We start from the raw sequence: 23049 nt of genomic DNA on the forward strand, positions 1-23049 counted from the left end.
ACCAGTCTTTGTGGATTCACATTGGCTATCCCCACGGAGTAAACTCTCGCAACACAGCACACGACCCTATCCAACATCTCTGTCTGCAAGTCAACTCAAGTCTCCTTTTTATGTTCGAATTGTTTTTAAAGCATGTGCGCGCCATTACAATGGCCTTGCAGTACTACCAAAGCCCAGAACGTCCAACATCCATTTAGACGATTCCATCACACAGCGAAGTCTGACTTAGCGTGAAGACGACTCATGAGTGCTCCATGTGTGGTTCTGTTACAGCTTCCAGTAAGCATGTCACAGTCATTGGTAAGTCGGTCAAATATAATGCTTGATGGGGTAAATGAATGTCCTGTAAAACTGACTGTGTTCATGTTAGATTTCCCCTAGTTTTTTTGGTGTATATAACAAGGACCCCCTGAGGCACAATTTCTTACAATTCCTAGGTCAGGGACAAGAATATATGAGAAGTAAGAACCTAGGCAATTCAAACAATGTATTGTTGTGCCACTTATATTGTTTTCTTTGTGAATTTGTTTTTATATAGTGATGTGATTTGGTCTAATTTTCTTTAGATACAAATCTTTTAAGCAACATGTATTTTTAATTGAGTCAATAAAAAGCAGAACCTTAGTTGTTTATGTGTTACCTCTCATTTTTGTCATTGTACAGACAAGTTGATCTAATTGTTTGAATTGCCTAGGGTGATGTTACTTCTCATATAGATTTCCCAGAGTGACAGCAGATGTATTCCTGCACACAGACTGACAAGTCCAGCACGCTTCTTTACTGGCACCAGTGGCATCACCTGAAATGATTTTATTATTTATTATGAAAATCTACATGTGGCATTAACATCATGCCTTTCACTAGAATCCAACGGCCTGCAACCTTGCTGACCTACTTCTGTTGTGGGCAATCTGGCAACTGTCATTAAACTGTCGCTTCTGCAGCCGATGTGGAAAAGGCGCAGCGTGAATGATGGAAGTGCACAGCTCATAAAAATAAGGCACTAAAGTGCGGTTTGACCACCATCATCTGGAGGTCAGGAGAAAAAGAACATCTCTACGCCCTGCTTAATTGCCAATGAGCTAATTGAGTAATCAAGGGCGTTGGAATAAGTGAGGTCACACCGTGAATCTACAAACACTGCATTGCTTTTACAATTGAGATCATAACTAATTAACTGCCAAGGAGCAGTAATGTGCAATTAGAGGGGTTTAACCTAATCTACCATTTAAAAAAATGCAGACCGAGTAAACACATGCATTCACATCACAGACTGCATTTCATGTTTAACGTTGCATGCACCACATGTTATGGGAGGGTGTATGGCCGTGTAATGATGGAAGACAGTAGTCATTGCGCCCTCAGGTTGGAATATGTCATTAGGAAGAGCACAATCTACATGTTACCCTGTAAACCATGTCCCTCAAATGAAACTGCAAGCCGCTTGGGATGAAGATACATGAATCAACAGTTTCTGCAGTATGACTGGTCCATAGAAGCACCAGCACATAGGGAGCGCCATTTTGGAAGCTGTAAAAGGCTTCCTGGTTTGAGAAGCAGCGCGTGGCATGTGGTGGGAGATGTACAGATCTGTAGGTTTAATAATGCATTATCACCACGTGCCGGAGAAGGTTTGTAGTTTCTCGAAGCAATCATAATACTAACATTGTGGGTACTAAAGGGTAAGATGGGCCTGCATTCCATGCGCGTGGGTCACTGGCAAGAAGACTCACGTTTTCCTCACATTTCCTCTCCCTCCTGTGGCTCTAGGTTTCAATGACGGCTGAAGGGTGATTTGCACCTGAACGGCTCCATTGCCTCTAAGTGACAACTTGAGCAAAGTGGAGAAAAAGGCACCAAGGGCCATACAAGCGATTTGCTCTCCTTCTAGTAAAGACCTTCTGGACTCAGTAAAGAAAGAGCACGCTTTTTTTATGTTTTATATCCTTCCTCACTTGGCTGCTTCTCACACTGAATGCCCATTACCAGCTCCTTCTACATCTGTCATTTAAAGGCAGGAACACCGGGGGGCAGACATGGTTAAAAAAATCCCCCTGCAACTTCTACCAACGCCAGAACCACCTTCTATCAAGGATGAGCATCATTCCCAGTCTTGTAGCAGTTGCTGTCAATAATTCCTATTTGCAAAGTGCAAATATATCACCTCCTTAAGAGTTTCAAGGACTCGCCCTCTAAAGGATCTGCTCCTTCCTCACCAGAAGAAACCAACAATCCCCCCTATGCCTCTGAAGCACAACATGTTATTTGAGGAGTCTTGCATGGCTCTTTGCTCAGTCCAATGCTCTTCAACATCTACATGACTCCACTGGCCAACGTCATACGAGTTCACAACAAACTTAATAACTTACACCAATGATATACAACTGATACTCATAAAAAACACCCAACACTAGGAACAAGTTCACCATAGGAATGGCAGAAGTGGCTGCCTGGATGAAATTAAAGTGCCTCAAATTGAACTCATACAAAAACAAGGTGGTAGTCTTCGGAAACCACGCATCACTATAGGATTCTAGCTGGTGGCCCACAGACCATTGATCCACCCCAGCCCTACTCGCAAGCAAAGATCCTTAGAATCATCAGACAAAAAACTGGGCATGATCGCCCAAGTGAAAACGCAGTTGTCTCAATCTGCTTCAACATACTGAGGCTACAGAAGAAAATATTTAAGAGGCTACCAGACAACACCAGGAAACAGTCACCCAAACCACCATCATCAGCAGACTACACTATGAAAACACAGTGTACACAGTGATTACCAACCAGTTCATAAGAAAAGTGTAGACTGTCCAAAACACAGCAGCCAGACTAAAAGCGCTCACACTTCTACTCCTCACCCATGCCTGAAAAGCTCTCAACAACCCTGGCACTGCCTACCTGAACAGCCGCAATCACTTCACCAACCTTCCAGATACCTCTGTCCTAATCGGCCTTTCACTAGCAAACACCTCACACACATACAGAAGCAGAGCAGAGGGCTCCCCATTCTCGTACCCGGCCACTGAAGCCAAGAACAATCTTCCACAATACATCACAGCCTCTGCCTCTCTTCTGGACTTTAACTAGATGCGGAAGGCTGAGCTTTTCATTTAAGTCCCCAGAGCTGTTCTTACGCACCTGCTACAGAGCACCTGGATAGTGTCATGGGCGGTAAGCGCGCTACAAAAACATCAATAACATGTTATTCCACTAAACGGTATCAAAGTCTGATAGTTTGGATTCTGAAGCTGAGCTAGCAATGAGTGAAATCTATCTCTAACACTCAAATGACAACTAAAATGAAGGCTCAATAACCATCCAGAGGAGGTTTTCTCTTTATCTGAAGGACGTACATTGTGAACACAGCAAACAGCATTGCTTCTAGTGGGCCAGAGAAAAAAACTGCACTTACGTCCAAGCTAAGGAGTTCATGAGAGAGTCTCTTTTTGGGGTATTCTAATACATGACACTAGGTGGGTTCTCACTACAATTGAGTCAGTCAAATTAGAACTTTACAATCTGTAACATATATAATTGAAAATGCTTTAACCAAGCATGACAACAAAAACAGGGCTACAAAACTGCCGTTGTTGCAAAAACAAGAGATCTTTTGCAAGACCAAAAGTAATGCTGAATCTAAACATTCAAAATTTGATTAGAATTTCAAGCCTATTGTGCTCCGCCGGTCCCCCCCCCCCCCCCCCCCCCCCCCCTCACCACCACCCATTGAAGTACCCCATCAGTGGCTGTTGCAAACTTATTCAAAAATGAAAAGTGACATTCTCAACACAAACTCAGTCAAGATCTTCCAGCTAACATAAATGCTGGCTTTCATATCTATATCCTCACTACTGATTTCCCTGACATGAAACCATGGATTAAGTATCAAAAGCCAAAATGTGACCTTGCTTTAGTCAGCTACATGGCCAAAATGATTCTGCTGTACATAATCTGCATAATCATGAAACTACTAATAACATGGATTACTAATCAAAACAAGCAGAATGGTTTAGAAGGTTCCTTTTATCACACGCTCAATATGGAAGCACAGATGAACCAATTTCAGCTGCTGCTGTCATTTATTTCTTGAAGTAAACAAAATAAAAGCCATTACCACAATCCTAATTTCTTTCAGCAAGAATATCACAAGATTCTGTAGCTCGAACTTGCAGAGATTTGGATTTCATCTGTGATATTATCCATCCTGCGATGATCAATGCATTGGAGGCTCAGTAATGTGGCATTGATAACCATAGCTGAGAAATTTCACCTTTAGTCTAGGTTTTAGATCTTAACACAATGACCCTTCTTCGAAGTGTAAGGGATTGTGTTGTGTACTTAGCGATTTTAATAGACAGCTATAGAGTCAGGTAAAGCATGCTTTTGCGCGAACATGCAAGTTGTAGCATACAAGCTTTCTGGCTGGTCCCGTCCACTACATGTGTAGTCAAGGGTTTTGAATAACAAAAACATTTTTAAATCGATGTTGCTAAAGTTTACACAGACTTCATATATGGTTGAGCGTTACATTATACAAGAAAAGTATTCCTAATAAATGCTTAATCCACATTTCTTTGTTTTACAATCCATAATTACCTGTTTCTGGGCAAAGTGCGATTTTTATTGTCTATTCCTCCACTGCCCCAATATTTGTTCTGACCTCCCTGAAATCCATAATTTTGGCTTTCTCCAATAAACAGGGATTCGGAAACCACTTGGCTAGAACCTTCATCCTTAGGGAAACTTCCATCACTGAGAAAAAAAAAATCTATTTTAAACACATAAATATTTCGCATAGCCAACAGAATGCATATTTGAGTGCTGTATACTTGAACAACTTCAAATATTTGAATTTAAACCATGATTTAGGGTTATTTGACATCTCATTACCATCAATTTGTGGATGCATAATGCATGGCAATTTTGTTGGAATAAATCTTGTTAATACACATAGGCACAGGAAACTTTAAAGCATGAGTCTATAAACAAAAATTGGCGGGTATTACATAGTTCTATCTACAATCTCAGCACATGGGTTAATAAACACATATTAGGCGATACAACTGTTGCATCATGAATGCCACTGGGATGGGAGGTTCAGATTCCCAGATGTGTGGTTAATAGGTTCATTTTAGAAGACTGGAAGTACTTGGCTAATTTGACCTAATTGGGTAAGCTGCAGTCCCTGAGAAAGAACTTGTTTTTTTTCCTGACGCAAGGTGTTTCTGACTGGACGTCTGATTTACTGCAGAGATTAGTTTCTCGAAATACATTAAGTATATTTGTGAGGTATTTCTTCATAGAGCCTTAAAGGTGTTGCATGTTGTTTTCAATGTTAATATGGCTGTTCATGGCAACCATATCAGTGAAATTCATAGTTGGGTGATGTGTTAATGTTAATGTTAAGGGGGTGCTTCTATAGCGCACGGCTACTCCGAGGAGTGTCCCGGCGCTGTAAGAGCCTCAGCAAGGCCGGAGAATAATAAAAAAACGGATGGGTGACAGAAACATAGAAACACAGGCGGTGTTTATTGCAGGAAGAGGAATGTCTTCAGGTCTTTTCTAAAGGCGAGAAGATTGGAGCTGGATCTCAAGGAGAGAGGGAGATCGTTCCATAACGGCGGGACAAGGAGTTTAAAAGAGCGCCCACCACAGCGGGCACGCCGGATCCTGGGAATAGCTGCCTTGGCTTGTGAGGAAGAGCGCAGAGATCTGGCTGGAGAATAGAAACGGACCCATTTCTGAAGATAGTGGGCACCTATACCATGCAAAGCTTTAAATGCAATGGTCAAGGTCTTAAAGATGATACGCTTCTTCATGGGGAGCCAGTGGAGAGTCTTGAGAAGCTCATTGGCCCTTGCTCTCCTGGGGAGGCCGAAGATGGCACGGGCCGCCGAGTTCTGAACCACCTGAAGACGCGATAGGAGGTATTCAGGCAGACCGAGGTAGAGAACGTTGGAATAGTCCAGCTTGGAGCCGATCAGGGCCTGGACAGTGATCTTCCTATGTTCCAAGGACAAGAGCGGCAAGAACTTCCTCAGCATTTTTAAAATGGCAAAGCATTTGCCGACTAAACCTGAGACTTGGGCCCTAAAGGAGAGACAATTATCAATCTGAATACCAAAGTTTTTAGCAGCTCCAGAGTCGCCAGTAGGGGGGGGAAACATGGCTGCCGGCCACCAGTCTTTCCATTTAGGGTCGGCGGGGCAGCCAAAGAAAAGAACCTCGGATTTGTCGGAGTTGCACTTGAGACTGTGCCGACTAAACCAGTCAAACACAGCCCCAAGGCAGCCCCGGATGGAAGCCCCGTCGAAGTCCTGTCCCTTGTCACAGGTGAACAGGAGTTGAGTGTCGTCAGCATACGATACGATCTGAACCCCTAAACTCTCTGCAAGCGCCGCCAAAGGGGTCATATAGATTTTAAAGAGTGAGGGGCTCAGTATTGAGCCCTGCGGCACTCCGACCTCCAGAGGCGGCATAGCGGTAGAGAAAGGTGGAGCCCAGATCGTTTGCTGCCGGCCAGTGAGGAAGGACCTGAACCAACTGAACACCGTCCCCCTTAGACCTATCTCCCAGAGTCTAAATAGGAGGCGGTCATGGGGGACAGTGTCAAAGGCCGCTGATAGGTCTAGCATCACCTGCATAGCTTTTCCTCCCCTGTCCAGGGTCTCTCTAATCATCTCCGTGACCTCGAGCAAGGCACTTTCAGTGCTCAAGTTAGAGCGGAAACCAGATTGTGATCTATGCAAGATGTCATGGGACTCCAAAAAGTGGGACAGGGTGGAATGAACATGTTTTTCAGCCACTTTCGCCAATGCTGGCAGAAGGGAGATGGGTCTGTAGTTGAGATGAAGCTCCGGTGACAAGTTAGCCTTCTTCAGAAGGGGGAGGATGAGGGCCTGCTTCCAAGCTTGAGGTACAACGCCTGTGTTAAATGAAAGGTTCAGAATAGGATTAATGATATGATTGTAGGGTGGGGGCCAAGCGTGGCAAAAATTTTGCGGGGCACGGGTCAAGAGGGGAACCTGACTTTAGTTTGGAAAGCAGGTCAGGAGAGGACTGAAGGGATAGTGGAGGAAAGCTCCAAAGGGAGGGAGTGGACGAAATCTGAGAGGGGTCAGAAAGACTTGGCAAGGAGGAGGAATCCTGGGTAATGGTTCCAAAAGAGGCCTGAATAGTCCTGATTTTATTGGGAAAGAAATTGGCCAGTTCGATGATCCATGACTCCGAATGGGTCAGTTTGGGAGTGACCCAAGGGGGGGCGATGAAATCTTTAACTATTTTGAAAATTTCTTTACAAGAGTTGGAAGCACCATAAATTTTGCTAGCTAGATAAGATTTTTTGCAAGCTGCAATATCATGGTGGTAATCCCTAATCAATTCCCTATAGGTATCTTTGGCGCAGGCGTCATAAAATTTACACCAGGTCCGTTCTGCTTGTTTGCATTGTCGACGTTTAGCGGCTAGCGCCGGGGAGAACCAAGGGGCAGAAGATCTCACTGAGCGTGGCTTGGGAGGAACAGGGGGGGGCAAGGATGACCAGTTGTTGCCTCAGCCAGTCCTGAAAGAGATCAAGGTCGGTGGAGAGCGAACCTGTCAGTGGGCAAGGGTGAATCTCGAGGGATTTGGCCAGCATGGCTGGAGTAATATTCTCAAAGGCAAATGTGTTCATTGCTTTTAGTGTTAAAAGAGTAAAGTGGCTTAGCTTTTAGAGGAGGAAGGTATATTTGAGGGAAACTCATCTATAGTGAGTTCTCGTGCTATAGATGTGAAATGTATCAAACACAAAACGCAACTCTTGGGTCTATGAATATTCTTATTATAGCTGGGAACCTAACCTAGTCACTCTACAGGCTACAACCCCCTCATTGAGAGGGAGGAGCTCAGGGATGTTTTGTTTTGAAGAGAGGTATACTAATTACCAAATTGATGAGCTAGGGATGGTGAGGTCAGCAGAACAAGTGGAAGTGATTATTAGAACTAACTACAGGGAAGGCAAATAACTTTATTGGAGCGACAAATGGCAGGACCATAAACAAAAATGATTCGGCAGAGTTCTGGAATAACCTTTAATAATAATCATGGGATATTATTCAATATCATTCGCATCTTTTGGCTATGGTCATAGCATATTCTTTACCACTATTCATGATAAACTCCTGACATCCCTCCATGGCACATGTGGGTTGTAGTAAGGGTCCTGATGAAAACTAACATTGTGGAATTCATTTATGAGGGAATTTTAATAGTCCTTTCTTTAGAATTGTTTATAAACACAATTGTAGCTGCTCGACTGTGGACAGAATTGACTGTTTACAGTTCATTTGCCATCTCCTAAATTGCTCTGGTCCTAGGGTAACTACCTCATCCATGAGACATTGTCTCCAGTCTCAAACTTTTGTGCCATAGCACAATGCATAGTGGGTTTTGTAGTACCGTTTTGCTTCCACTGAACTAATTAGACCAACTCATCTGAGATCAATGATTTGCAGGTAAAAGGACTGGTGAGTATAACGAACTGGAGTGAGGTGGTCATCCTTACTGCTCAAAAGAAAACCGGATGAGATGAGAAAAAAAGCTCTACAACCGATCTTGAATAATTACAAACACTTTTGAAACACATGCGAAGAAGCGGTCTGTAAAGCCATGCAGTTATAAGTATTGAAATACATCTGCCGTTATCTTCAATTAGATGAGAACAGGTATTAGTGGCTGCAGCTAAGGCACAATTACTATCACAGAAATTCACTAACACACACGATATTTCATTAATTTATTTTAAAAAACTGTTTGCCTTTGTATTTTCTATTATATTATGTTGACGTTTATTGCTAAGACCAACAATATAGAATGACCATTTGTAGTCCAATATACTACTCCAGTCACAGACAGCTTCCCTGTAGCACCAACACTTGCTTAAATACTTCCAGTGTGGAAAACGTTTGTAATTTTCTCCAATATAAATGCTTTCAATGTGCTTTAAGTGTGTTTGCTGAAGCTTAGAAAGAATGATTATTGGTACCTTGGGGACTCTCACAGTATTTAATGCATTAATGTGTGTGCCCCTTTAGAACAGTCTGGGAATAGTACTGCCAATATATTTTAAACAAATGTGATAATACTGGGCCCAGTTAAATAATTAATATGTGGTTTGAGTAATCTAAGGGAGTGTGTGATTATGAATCTCCGTGGCTCTCTGGATATCACTGGATGACGGGGATCTCACAATATAAAGACTTGCTTCTCCTGGTGGCAATTACACAATATACCCCTCAATGGCCAATTAGAGCTTACTGGACAGAGTCATGACTGTCCAGAAAAACATAAGGTTAAAATTGAACATGCCTGTTGGGCATTACGCCTGCTGCTGGCTAATGTGGGGACCCCGTCCTAGATCAAGGCATGTGGTGGATAATAATTAGCTTCATTTTTGTATGCTATTCTACAAAATGCCATTACATTAGGGTACAGGCATAAACCACTTTATAATCTTAAAAGTAAACATTTAAAATCAGCTGCAAAACATAAATAGATACTAGAACGTATACCCAGGTGCATAACTATACACTGCCTATATTGAATAAAAATGTACTGCTTTATTTCATGCAGTTAAGTGAGTGGGTCCTAGTGTCTTGTGTAACTAGGGAAACACTTATACATCCCCCACATATGATTAGGTTTCAGACAGCCTTTCATAAATGTAATGTTTAGTCAGTTTCTGACAATCCTTGGGAAGGGGTGGGGGGAGGTAGGTAGGGCAGATGACTGGCTACTCCACTGCCCTTCAGAACCATGCTTCTCCCAGCCTTGCAAGTCAATTTAGAACATGACTCAATGGAAATCCCTTTGACGATATTAGAGCATTGGGGGACGTTAAATATGTGGTGAAAGAAGGATCTTCACAGGGAACACGGATGCCAAACATTTCACAGCTGTTTAATTTTAGGCCGAGATCTAAGGAGTGTTCAATCAAAGAAAACATGTTACATTGAATAAGAACTAGACTTTTATTGAAACATTAAGCAACATTTAAAGGAACAGCCTAACCATTTGAAAAAAACTACGGCGAGTTTTTTTTCTATTCGCCATCAAAAATGTATTGAGTGTTTCTGAAATGAAGGGTGTTCGAACATATGAGGCTGCAGAATGAGATGCATGTTGCCCCCATCTGATCGTGCTATGAGAGTAAATAAACAACCTGGTACTTAGAAAGCTCAAACTAATCACACCTAAGGGTCTCGAAGCGCTGGGGGCCGTGGGGGAGATTAAGTGGGTTATTGCACAGAGTCACAGGAAGCTGAGCTGAGCTGATCTGCCTCTTGTGCTGGGGATTGAACCGTGAGGCGCCCGCTCGGAGTCATCCGCCTGGGCTGCTGAGTCAGACCTCTCCCACTGAGAGTGCTTCAACACCCTGCCTCTATCGAAAGAGACAATTGCAAAAACAACAGTTGATGGACAGAATGCAGAACAATGTCATACATTCACACCAGTACAGAGATCCGGGCCTAAATCCATAATTTCTTTGCTCACCATGCCATTCCAGTTTGGACCCAGCCGTATGCAAATCAGTCTTGACCCTGCGCCCAATGGGAATAGTCCAGCCCAAACTGCCAAGCCAGGTCCTCCCTGGACTGGAAACAAGCATCCTAGGACCGGTTCCAGGATTTCAGCCCTCATCAGCCAGGATAGCTTGATTCCAGTGACATGGAGAGCACCAGACTCACGTCTTAGCATCCCCTTTGGTATCGCTTTGTTCACCCTAAGTTGGCAGGGTATGCCCAGACATGGGTCCCTTGCTCACTTTGCCACTGGATTCAAACTAGCCTGGCTGATGACGGCTGATTAGCCAGAAACCGGTCCCAGGAGGCTTGTTTCCGGTCCAGGGAAGACGAGGCTTAGCAGTTATGGCTGGACTCTTCCCATGAGGCACAGGGTCAGACTGATTTGTATATGGCCATGTCTGAACTGGAGTGGTGGCGTGAGCTAAAGAATGATGATGGATTAAACCCAGATCAGTTGAATGGGGGTGAGTGTTCAATTTGCTCAAGTGCTCAGTCCATCATCCCCTTTTGTATCGCTCTATTGAAAGAGAGCATCAGATGAGCCCAGCAGGAGCCGTCATCCGATCCAAATGTTTTTTGAGACCTTTAAAATATTTAAAGGATGGTGCTCCATCCCTGTCTATGTCTAAATGAGCTACAGACTTTGCATTGTGCATTGGCCCAGCCCTGATTTACAAACTCGTTAGATTTTTTAACATTGATAACCGCGTTATCGTATATCACCTTCATTGTTAATGATGCTACAGAAACATCTTTTGCCTGTTATTCCTGCCATTATTAAAATCAGAAACAACATTGAGAATTAGTTACATTTCCTTCTATGAGTTTGCATGTGTGGACATTTATACAGCGTAAATAGAGCTAGGAAGGAACAAAGCGCTGACATGAGTGAGACACGTCAATCTTATTTGTTCTTTGTGTGATGGACCTTGAGATGGTTGATGCTGTTGCTAGTTTTAAGTGATGGATGATAACATGATATAGCACATTCGGATAGAAGGTTAGATCAATGACTCAATAACCCCCTTTTCTAAAACACATTATTTATGTGCATATTACATCCTTTACAGTATCATAATGAGGCAACACATGTAGAAGCCCAAACCATCTAAGCACAGTTTAGCCCACTATTATCAACCATAGGGATTGCAATGGTTAAAGCTGGCGTGTACTTCACAATTAACTAAGAGAAGTACAGAATGATTCCCCAGGGATGTCATTTGTTGTATAATTAAGAACGTTTTTGATGAGCTCAAAGCATTCCTTGGTTACTCATTTACTAATATTAGTGATCATATGCCAATAACTTTTAGCAGAAACAAAACAAACAAAATGAAGGAATGCACCAACCTTGCAAAGGTTAAGCCTATCCCATTGTCAGCAAACCTGCAAAATCAGCAAAACAAACACAATGTTAGTGTTCACAGATAGGATAAATACAATGCAGAAACCACACTTAATGAGTACTCCACTAACATGGGAAAAACGCAGCAAGGTGCACAAGAATACAGAGAAGTTCTGAAATGCCCCAGTTTTCTTACTTTCATTCATTTAACAATGTACAACACAACATCTGGTCAGTACTATTGGTAGCAGAGATAGGCTACACTTTGATAAAACAAGAGCTATAAAAAATAATTGCCCAAATTAGAATATAATTCCCGATTCCTGAATCCAATGTCTAGAAATGAAGATGGGCAAGGCAGTCTTAGAAGCAGGTTGCTATTTTGAAGGTGTGAGTATTAATGAGGGTGATGCATTGTTTATTGTAATTGTGCTTTGGTTTATCTAATAGTGTTTTGAGGTTGAGCAAATGAATAGATTAATACATTTATTATTGTTGATGTGCTTTATTTGTAGATTGTGTTTATTTGTTAGTGTTGATTTTTGGAGGTTTAATGGTGCTTATATGACAGTTGTGAAGAAGTAGAAGAGTTTCAGACCCATGCAGTCTACAGATCCTGGGATACATACATAGAGTAACTAATCATCTATACCATTGACAGAGAGACACTAAGCATTGTTGTGAATGATTGACATTGATCGTACTTATTGGATCCTGAATGTACAGAGTGGGACGCTGCATTGATTAGGGTGACTTCACACTGGTCGTGAGATCACTTGCGGCCTGTGGAAAATACTTAAGTGATTGTAATACTATTATTTCCTTTAGCAGAGCAAGCACAAAGATGTTTTACTGTGTTAATTGAAGGTTTTTGTTGAAAGTATGTGAATGAAAGAGGAACTGCAATAGAGGGTGAGGAACTGCAAGGAGTAGGTTCATATTTCCTTTTGTTTTGAGTGGAGATTGGTTGGTTGGTTGGTGTATGGTCAAGCTGTGATTGGTTGATGGTGTCATATTGTGCTAGTCTGCAATAGGTCAGTTGTTGTGCGAATGCCACATTGAGACTGGTTGAAAGCCTTCAATAATTTAAACTGCAACAAGATTGGAGAAAATAAACCTCATGTTTACAGAATAGAATCAAAACATTGCATTGAATTTGAAGGAATGAAATGGTGTAAAGGGTTTTGGGCGGTGATGTGACACTTCCGATATGGGAAGTTGAAGAGGGACCACCTGAAGATACGCCTGCACCTTTTATGTTAACTGAAATGGGATTAAAATATGCTTGTGGTTTCGCCAATGGTGATTACTGTGAAAGAGGATCCTTTTAGTTTTCCAAAATATGGTGCCTTTTGAATTGAGAATTATTGACAGGTTAAGGGAATTGTTATGTGAAATGAAGACACCACCTAAACCCATACAATTTGAATGCTTAAGCATGTGGGGAAAGACAATAAGAGATAAGGAAAGAGAAATACCAGAACAAGATTAGCGGAGAAGAGGGTAATTATGCAGATGCTCAATGGAATAAAGTGCTACAGAGATAGAGGAAAGTTATAGTTGAAGGTACTAGATTATACCAAGCCAATACTACTGAGAGACTTGAAAAGCAGAAAATATGATATGGGACAAGGAAATGAAGGATGGCAAAAAGCCTCAAACCAAAAGTAATACAGGGGATGAAATATTGGATGTACTGTTAGCTGAGTGTCCACCACCTTATGTGGTCCCCAATACAAATACTGATAGTAGTGTACCAACAAGTTCTACAGTGGCTACTTTTTCTGCTGAGCCAAGAGAAATACTGATTGGAGACCTTTATAGACATTTCAGATTTCCCAACTACCTGTTAAATGAAAATAGATAGTGATACCTCCAGGTGTTACTGCTTCAATTGTGACTGATAAATTACTACAAACTGTATCTGTACAAACAGTGCGTAGACAAATTGTGACTAACACAATTAATATTGTTCCAACTCTAAAAGCTCAAAGAGCCGTAGAAAGAGTAAATACATCAGGGCTTATCCCAGCATCTCAGAATTCACAGATTGTTGAATGGAAACTGCCCCAAACACTTCAAGCATTGAGAGATGAGGGAAGATTTGTCTTTGCAACACCAATAGCCCAAGGGGAAAAAAAGTATTTGAAGATGGGATTTTTGGACCATGGTTTGAGGAAGCAGCAGGGATTTTAAAAAAAGACAGAACAGAGTACACGTTAACCCAGAACACGAAAAAGAGATACCACAATGTTTCAAAGCAAATGAGACACTGAGTTCTTCTGGAATAGAATTACACATTACAGAATTAGTAAAACGCATTCATAAATTGAATACTTTTGAGAAATTAGGAAGCAAGTGGACAAGGAAACATGAGAAGAAAAAAAAAACACCAGACCTAGTTCGGGGATAAAAACAGGTCGAGGAAGAAACTTCAGCTTATCCATTGAGAGATATAGCGGGAGAAGTGTATGTTCATGTACCATGAAGCCAAGGTGATCTTGCAGCCTTTATAAACAATTTTTCAAACTTGATAAAAAAGCCTGTCCAGTGGTACACACAAGTTGACAAGCTTGCTAAAATTTCAAAGGTGATGTGGATTGATTTGAAAATATTCTCGACACTGGAATGCGAATTGATTTGTGGGACTAATAGAAGGTTGGTTTGCAATGGTCACGTAAGGATACAATGAGAGATGCTTGCACTAATCCACCACCTTTTGTAGTTAATGAGAAAAATGCAGCAGTGGTTACTTTCCTGAAGGGCCGAGTGCCACCAAAAGATTTTGATTAGTTTAAGATTAGGGCTCCTGTTTTTATGGTATTTATTTTTTTGCCATTTCCGTCTGTATTTATCCAAAAAATTTTATGGGGCAATTGTTCTGTATTTATCCACCTTTATTTTTACCACAGGCAAAAGACAACGCTACAGCTAGTATTTTTCCACATTTATTTTAATTGACAATGCACACATGCCCTCAATTAAACTAACAATATGTTGTGGCTTTAGCAGTGCTTTAAATGGTCCAGTACTGAGTAATTTGAAAAGGAGAGTACCTGTGCTTTTCAGTTCTGCTATAAAACACTTAAGGATAGAGCACAAACACTTATCAGGAGAAAACGTGCCAGCGCTTCTGTATTTCCATCTAAAGCCAGCTAGAAATCTGCCTTAAAAGGTCTATGGTTTTCACACAAAAAGTATGTAAGCTTACCTATATTGGTGGAGATGGGTGCATGTGTGTAAATAGACAGACTGATAGATCACAAGCTACACGCCACGTCCTTTTGATACATAATACATACACGTAACAATTAAGGACGTGGCATGTAGCTTGGGGCTCTCTGCTGCCAAAAGCTGTTTTCAGTACACCCGGGAGGGGAGCTTCGGCTCCTTCTCTGCTAATACGTAACACCAGGAGCCTCAAACAAGCCAAGAAAAAGCCGGTAACCAGACAGTAACAGAGTCGAAAAGATCGCACACCCCAGCCTCCATTCTGGGATGAAATTTCCTAATTAGAGCCTCAGGGTATGCCGAATGTCACAGGAAAAATATTAATTCTTCGCCTGCTGCAGCACTGTGAATTGAAGTGCTTAAAACGTGCACTGTATTGGGCCTGGGACAGGAGGAGTCGGGGGAGGCTACGGCATACGGCGAAAGAACAATAAAACATTGTTAACAAGTAAATGGTCTTCAAAAGACCTGTGGAATACTCGGGTGCGACTGTGTGTGTGCCCGGAAAGGAATTTCCAGCAGCAGGAAGGGGGCGTGGTGAGAACTCTGGATTCAAGCACAGTAGCGCGGCAAAATTTTCTAGTATTATGCCATTTCGGTTTATTCAAATTCGGGTTTGGATGTCACAACGCTGATGAACATGACCATTTGCCATCTTTGTAACAGATTTGAGCACTGAAAGAGGGAGTCTAGATTTAATCCTGATGCAGTAAATGGAAAAGTGAAAATACAGAGAGAAATGCAAATACAAAATGTGCCAGTTCAGCAAATGCAACTGCTGATGCAGAACGGGTCTCAATTATACAAGTTTCACAAGCCCAGATGGTCTAACAAAATATGGGAAACCCCACATCCAATTTAAATCATTTGTCCACACAAAATTTGAATTCTTTTCAGAACCAAAAACCTGTCTCAACAGTTTCCTGTATTTGAAAATGACAGTTTTGGCTCTGATACTTCTAACATTACCAGATCCATTTTGCGAAGAGTGTAAGTTCCAGACCTACTCCACTTAGTAAACAAGATCCAAGTTGTAGGAATTTCAAACAACCAGATTACAAATCCAGTTTCAAAGAAAGTTGCTGAAAAAATAGGTTCATTTGAGGAAATTCACCAATCTGTGTTTGTGACTCAAGCCGTGTAAACCTGCTAGGAAGAGCTTTGTTGTGCAAGTTAAACTGCACTATTTACTGTACATCGATGGTATTGAATATCAAACTCCTAATGAGGATTGAGAGTTTAATATGGCCCAACTAGAAACCACTGTAGGATCGTTTCCAGTAATGACAATTGAAGAGTTAGCCTCGGATTTGAAAGAAACAGTAAACCCAGAAGTATGGGATTTCACAGGAAAGATATTGGATTAATAAAAGGTGCAAAACCAGTCAGAGTTACATTAAAGCCAGATGCAGTGTTTCCAAGAACACCATCATACAATTTAAGACCAGAGACACTTGCAGGAATTACACTCATAATTTAAGATAAACTGAGTAAAGGATTTTTGAGGGAACTGATTGGAAGTCCATATAAGACTCCGATCATGAGTTTACAGAAACCCAATGAAAAGTACAGAATAGTGCTGCACCTTAGAAAACATAGCCGCATAATTGTTCCGTGTTGTCTTATGGTACCGAATACAGCCACCATACCTTTTCATATTTGTGTACTGAAGAATGGTTTACTGTTATTGATCTTTATCAGGTTTATTTCTCACTGCCATTATGTGAGAACAGTCTGGAGTTCTGCCTATAAAAGTTCAATAGCTGGGACACATATTTGAAAATCAAGCTAGATAGATGTCACCAGAGAGAGTGGATGCAATTCATAAGATGACACAGAAAGATGTGTATGATCCACTTTCATAGGGCAATGATTGCACAAAAATGTTCTTCGAATTGAAAGAGAAATTCTGTTGTGCCCCAGCACTAGGAATACCAGATTAATTCAAAAGAATTTACACTAATTTTCAGTGAGAGGGATGGCTGCGCTCTCTCAATGCCCATTAAAAAACATGAAGATGCTCGAAAGCCTGAGGCATATTTTCTGACAACCCTTGACCCTGTCCCACAGAATTGCCCGGTTGCCCTAAATCAGTAGCCGTGGTTGGTGTCAGTCTTAAAAAGAATGAGATCAAAATGATGGAGTATCAAGTAACTGAAATGGTCCCTTGCTTTGTGGAGTTTCTACTGCACAATGTAGTGATCAAAAGACACCTGATTTTAATTGTATCAAGTCTACTACCAGAAAATGAAAATGGTTGTGATGACACTGAACACGATTGCCTAGGTATCATTGATCAATGCACAAAGCCATGGTCAGACATTAATTATGAACCCCCTGTTTGAGCCGGCCCATGTTCTTTTTGAGATGGCTCATGTTTAAGCGATAACAATGGCAAATGCTGTGAGCACTATAAATTATATTGTGCATGCAGTTTAACTGTTTTATTGGGAGTGAATATTGCCATGGAAAATAAAGATGCGAATTCAGTTGCACAATATTGTGCCCTGCTAGCCTGCACATTTAAAGGAGTTATTCAGTGTTGATGACAATACCACAAATGGCATCCAAATTTCAGCTGATGGGAGACCAGTGTTACCTGATAGTTTGTTGTTTCCAATGACACAATACTTTCATGGACACAGACACTTAGGGAGGGATTTGATGACATATCTCCTTAGACAGAATAAGTACAACCCAAAGTTTAGGATGCTTGCAGAGGAAGAGTGTCACCGAGATGTGACATGTCAACAAATGAATGTAGGGAAAAGAAACACACATTTCACTGAGTCATAAGGAGAGATTAGGAGATCCCTACAACAGAATCCAAATCAATTTCAAGATGCCCGTTTGCAATGAGTTGAGTTAAGTCCTAGTCATACTGTGCATCTTCCCGAGACGGGGTATGCTTAACCATCCAGAAGAAATCACAATTTCACAGTAGCAAGCCTGTTATTACAAGACGTGATCCCTAGGCATAGTTTCCCTGAAATCAGACCAAAAGACCCACTCTATCAATGAGATCCTAAAGATGATATGTGCAGCCCTAAGACTGAACAAAGAATACACAAAAGTTATCGGCCTGAGGTTTCAAGGATAACACTTTGCTTAGAAAAAGTTTATGCATCAACATCACTGAAGTGGCCTGATTCAGTACCTGCAAAAGCATGTGTAAACATCACAGATGAGAAGATAATTCATTACTGCAAAGGATTGGCTGATGTTGAGCATACAGTTTCTCACCAGGTTGCAGCTTCTACACAAGATCCTTATAGTGAACAGAACCACAAACTCAATCTAAGAGATGGGGTTGTGATCAAGAACAAAGTTCAGAAGACTTGTTTGAAACCGAGATGGAAAGGCCCCTTACAGATTGTTCTGTACACGAATGCTGCTGTTAAGTGTGCTGGAGAGCTAAATGTGCAATGCATACACACAAGAAGAATAAGAAATCTGCATGAAGAGGTGTTCTCAGAAACTGAACAGAATGCACTGGTGACAGGTTCGTCACAAGTTGATCAACAGCAAGTGACTGAAAGATCTTTACAGCATGGAGAAGAAGGGATGAAGATTTGCAACCAGTCGCACCAATCCAAGTCCCTGTGATTTCACAAAGTGGCATTGAAGTCTCTGACAAAGAGGAGACACCTCAAGCTGAAAAGACTGCTGAGACAGCATCAGTAGGAACTGAAGATTTCCGGAGTAAAGGACGAAGCACTGAAACCAGAAGAGTCACCTGTGATGTTTTCATAACCATTCTGCAAACCAGAGTTCAAAGGAGACTGAAAACAAGAGTATCAGTTGATCGCATATCAAAGACTATCACTGAAAAACCAGCATCAAGCAGTGAAAGTGACACAGAAGAAGATCAACAGAAAAAAAGAAAATCAAAGAAAGCAAGAGTGCCTTGTTGAAGAAATTCAGCAACTGAGTGGTCACATTACACAACAAAGTACTGAAGGTCATATAGATGAATTGTGTGATGTGAGATTTGAACTGTATGAGTCACCCTGATTTCAAACTTTAAAAAGAACTGAGAAAAGGTTAAACAAATAACTGAGAACTACCAAAAGTTGGAAAGAAAACAATAACTGATCAATGAAAAATAATTGTGCTGCCTGCTATACCTTTATTAATTTAGTTACTTATTTTAGAGAATATCAATCTAGGACCGAGTTGCAGAAGACGAGTTAGGGATAACATTTTCAGGAGAACACATAGTAGGTTTAAGGATTGTTCAATTAGAAATCTGAACTGCTGAATGTTAAAGAAGCTCCTTCAGAATTCTGCACTGAACTTTTGATCTGATTCCAGGCAAAATTTGTGTTGCCTTAGCAATAGATGTGAAATTGTTATGAGAACAACATTTTAATAACAGTGATAATGATCATAATAGGGTTCTTTTTCACACCTGATAGAGAAATTAGGCCTACTAATAAAATTACCACATTTATAAACCCCACCAAGGAGCAATATTCTAGGTTAGTGAAAAATGTATTCATCTAATAAATGCAGTCAAAGTGCATGAGCATTTTACTTCTCATCAACAATGTCTTTGGACAGAATAATTATTAGCAAGACAAACAACTATTACTGTTGAAACACAACAATAAATGGATAGGTGTTTATAGTCATAACGTATGTCATAAACTGTTTGATCAACTTACAATTGATTGCTTAGAAAAACTCCTTTCGAAATATAAATAAAACAGAAGGAGACCTATTATTTGACTCTGATTTCTGTAAAGCATGTTTGAGATTGCAATAACATCATTCCGGGTACTTACGCAGAATTCTGTATAATGATGTCCCCTCCGCGGACCCAGGCTCCGTGATCGTTATTCTTATAGGCAAGAAGTCCATCGATGACTGCAGCTACTCTAGGCTTCTCAGGATCAGCATCCAGGTGTGGTCGAAATCTATTAATAAAAATATCAATGTTTATTTCAAATACTTCTTCTGCATGTCATTAATTCCAACAGGTTTTTCATGTAAACCGATATCCAACGATATTCCGTGGGTTGTAGGTCAATGGCAAAAAGTACCATAAAGTTTTGTGTCTTTAAAAAAAATGCTTCTTTTTATTGTTCATTACTGAGTACAACACTTTATATTTATTTTATTTTTATTTATTTATTCAAAACATTTATATAGCGCAGCTGTCACCTTGCAGGTATCCTGGCGCTGGAAAAAAAATTACTCCTAAGGTGGAATGTGATGGGAAACTGAGAGCGGGTTGCCAGAGAAGTAGTTAAGGGAAAAGCCAGGTTTTAATACGCTTTCTGAATGGAAGGAGTTGCGATGTTTGGCGGATGTCGACAGGCAATCTATTCCATAGTTTTGCAGCTGCCACTCTGAAGGATCTTCCCCCAGTCCTGACCTTGTTGAATTTTGGTACAGTGACAAGGCAGGCTGAGGCTGAGCGGAGAGTTCTGGTAGGGATGTACCAGGTGAACATGGCTTGCAAGGATCTCTAAATAGAGCATATCAATTTTGTTAAACTAAAAGTCATAAACCGGGATTGTGCAAGATAGGCCCTTTGCACCCATCAACCAAGAAATGTAGTGTGGTTTGCTTAGTGCTGACAATCTCATCGCTACTGTTTTTTATGGATGGCTTTCTCAATCTAATGGATAGGGCTCACTCGCTTTGTAAACGGGAGCATTATTACTTCCATTGAAATGCCTCCACGACTTCATACATTTATACTATGAATGAATGAATGAAGCAGTACTTGTATAGCGCTATCTACCCGGAGGCCTCGTAGCGCTAGTGACAGAAATTCAATTAGCAAGGGCTCAGGGCAGGTCAACAGAATGTGGTATACAAGTGTGTTTTTAAAGTTTTCCTAAAGGAGAGATGGTTTAAAGTTTCCCGCAGAGGCAGAGGGAGGGTGTTCCATAGCCTTGCCGCAGTGTGTGAGAAGGAGCGGCCACCCCATCGAGCCTTCTTGACTCTGATGGGAGTAGCCAACTGAGAAGAGCTGGACCGAAGAGAACGAGATGGAGCATAGGGAGTGACCAGGGACTGAAGAATTGCAGGGCCGGTGCGATGAAAGGCCTTGTGTAAAATACACATGGCCTTAAATTGTATTCTTCCAGCTATAGGAAGCCAGTGAAGTTCCCTCAAAGCATTCCTCGCTGACTGCCAACGGGGAAGGTTGTAAAGTAGACGGGCTGCACTGTTTTGGGCGACTTGGAGCCTGTGGATGGTATAGGCAGGAGCTCCCATATAGAGGACATTCCCATAATCCAGGCGAGATAGTATAAGGGCCTGGATCAGGATCCTCCTTGCCTGAAATGGGAGCAGAGGGAGCACCCTCCGTAGCATCCTCATCAACCCAAAACAGGTAGCCGCAGTCTTCGTAGCTTGTACCGAAAAGTTCAGGTCGGTATCAAGCCAAATCCCTAGGCTTTTTATTTGAGGTTTGGGCGAGGGGGGTGGGCCTAAACATGGAGGCCAGGAGGATGCAAAACCCGAGGGAGAGGAATTGCCCAGCAAGATGACGTCTGTCTTCTCCCCGTTGAGTTTTAAACATGAGGATTGCATCCATCTGGAAACCGCCTCCAGACAGGAGCCTAAGGTGCTGGACGATCCCTCCTGGTGGTCTAAGGAGACCACCAGTTGGGTATCATCTGCGTAGGTGACAATACGCACACCAAAGGGATGGACAATCCTGTCTAGGGGCTCCATGTAGACATTAAACAGAGTGGGGCTCAGGGAGGAGCCCTGAGGAACCCCACATCTGAGAGGGTGTTTAGGGGATGTCACCTCGCCCTCGAAGACCTGAAAGAAGCGGTCAGCCAGGAAGGATGTCAGCCATTCTAAGGCTGCGCCCGACACACCCATGTCCGCCAGGCGTTGTAAAAGCGTGACATGGTTGACTGCGTCGAACGCAGCACTTAGATCTAATAAGATAATGGCGACCTTTCCACCCTGGTCCAACACAGTTCTAGCTTCCTCCGTTACCGCTAGGAGAGCGGTTTCGGTTCCATGTCGAGGGCGGAACCCTGTTTGGGAGTCACGCAGGAGCCCATTTGATTCCAAATGGCTCATCAAGATGTTGTTCACGTGCCTCTCCAATAGTTTACTCAGCCAAGGGAGCAAAGAGATAGGGCGATAGTTCGCCAGGTTGTCCTGGTCCAGGTTGGGCTTCTTCAACAGAGCCCTCACCATTGCGCACTTCCATGACGGGGGTACGGATTTTGTGGTGATGGAGGTGTTGAGGACGTCCAGTATGACCGGGCGGATTATGTCCACTACCTTCAGAAGGGTCTGGGGGGATGCTGAGTCACTGGGTGAACCAGAGGTAATTTGAGAAATAAGTCTGTCCAGAGTAGGCATATCTAAAAGAGGAATGGTATTTAGCTGGCAAGGAGTAGCAGTGGACAGGAAAGTAGGGGAAGAGGGGTCCGGGGTGCTATCGACTTCTCCAAAAGAACAGTAAATAGTCTGAATCTTTTGGGAGAAAAAGTTTGCCAGGTTGATACAGCGATCCTGGGCACCCTCCACGGAGGGACATTCAGTAGGGGGAGAGGTAAAGTGGTGCTTTTTATTAACCACTGAAAACCCATATGATTCTCTTTCAAATAGGACTTTAATAATCTACCTTGCCTACACTATACAGCTACAACACTGGCTCTTGCCAACAAATATCCGAGAGAAACTCCAGGTGAAATGAAAGCTTCTTCAGTCAACAACTTTTTTTCTTGACTGGCAGTCGGCTTTTACTGAAAGTTTTCACCATGACCTCTTTCCACTTACAGTCTATGTTCTCAAAAAGTATGGAGGCGAGTAAACTGGAGCAGTATGGGATGTCTCTGTGAAGACTCATACAAGTTTGCTGAAGCTGTGGCCCTGCACCAGAGGGGGCGGAAAGTCTCCTCGTCAGGATGCAAGACACCTGGCTAG

General features: G+C 42.0%; 1 protein-coding gene across 1 annotated transcript in view; it reads right to left on the minus strand.

Annotated features, from left to right (window-relative positions):
- The window catches only part of CEMIP2 (cell migration inducing hyaluronidase 2), a 336915-nt gene that overhangs the window by 99698 nt on the left and 214168 nt on the right, over nt 1–23049 (minus strand). Inside the window, exons 13-15 of the mRNA XM_086961256.1 lie at nt 19926–20057; nt 11913–11948; nt 4597–4752 (exon numbers count right to left, since the gene is read on the minus strand). Of these exons, the coding sequence (XP_086817382.1) occupies nt 4597–4752; nt 11913–11948; nt 19926–20057 (324 nt within the window). The remainder of the gene's footprint in view (nt 1–4596; nt 4753–11912; nt 11949–19925; nt 20058–23049) is intronic.

The sequence above is a fragment of the Lissotriton vulgaris genome, chromosome 3_1, assembly GCF_964263255.1.
Source record: "Lissotriton vulgaris chromosome 3_1, aLisVul1.2, whole genome shotgun sequence".
NCBI classification, from domain to species: Eukaryota; Metazoa; Chordata; class Amphibia; order Caudata; family Salamandridae; genus Lissotriton; species Lissotriton vulgaris.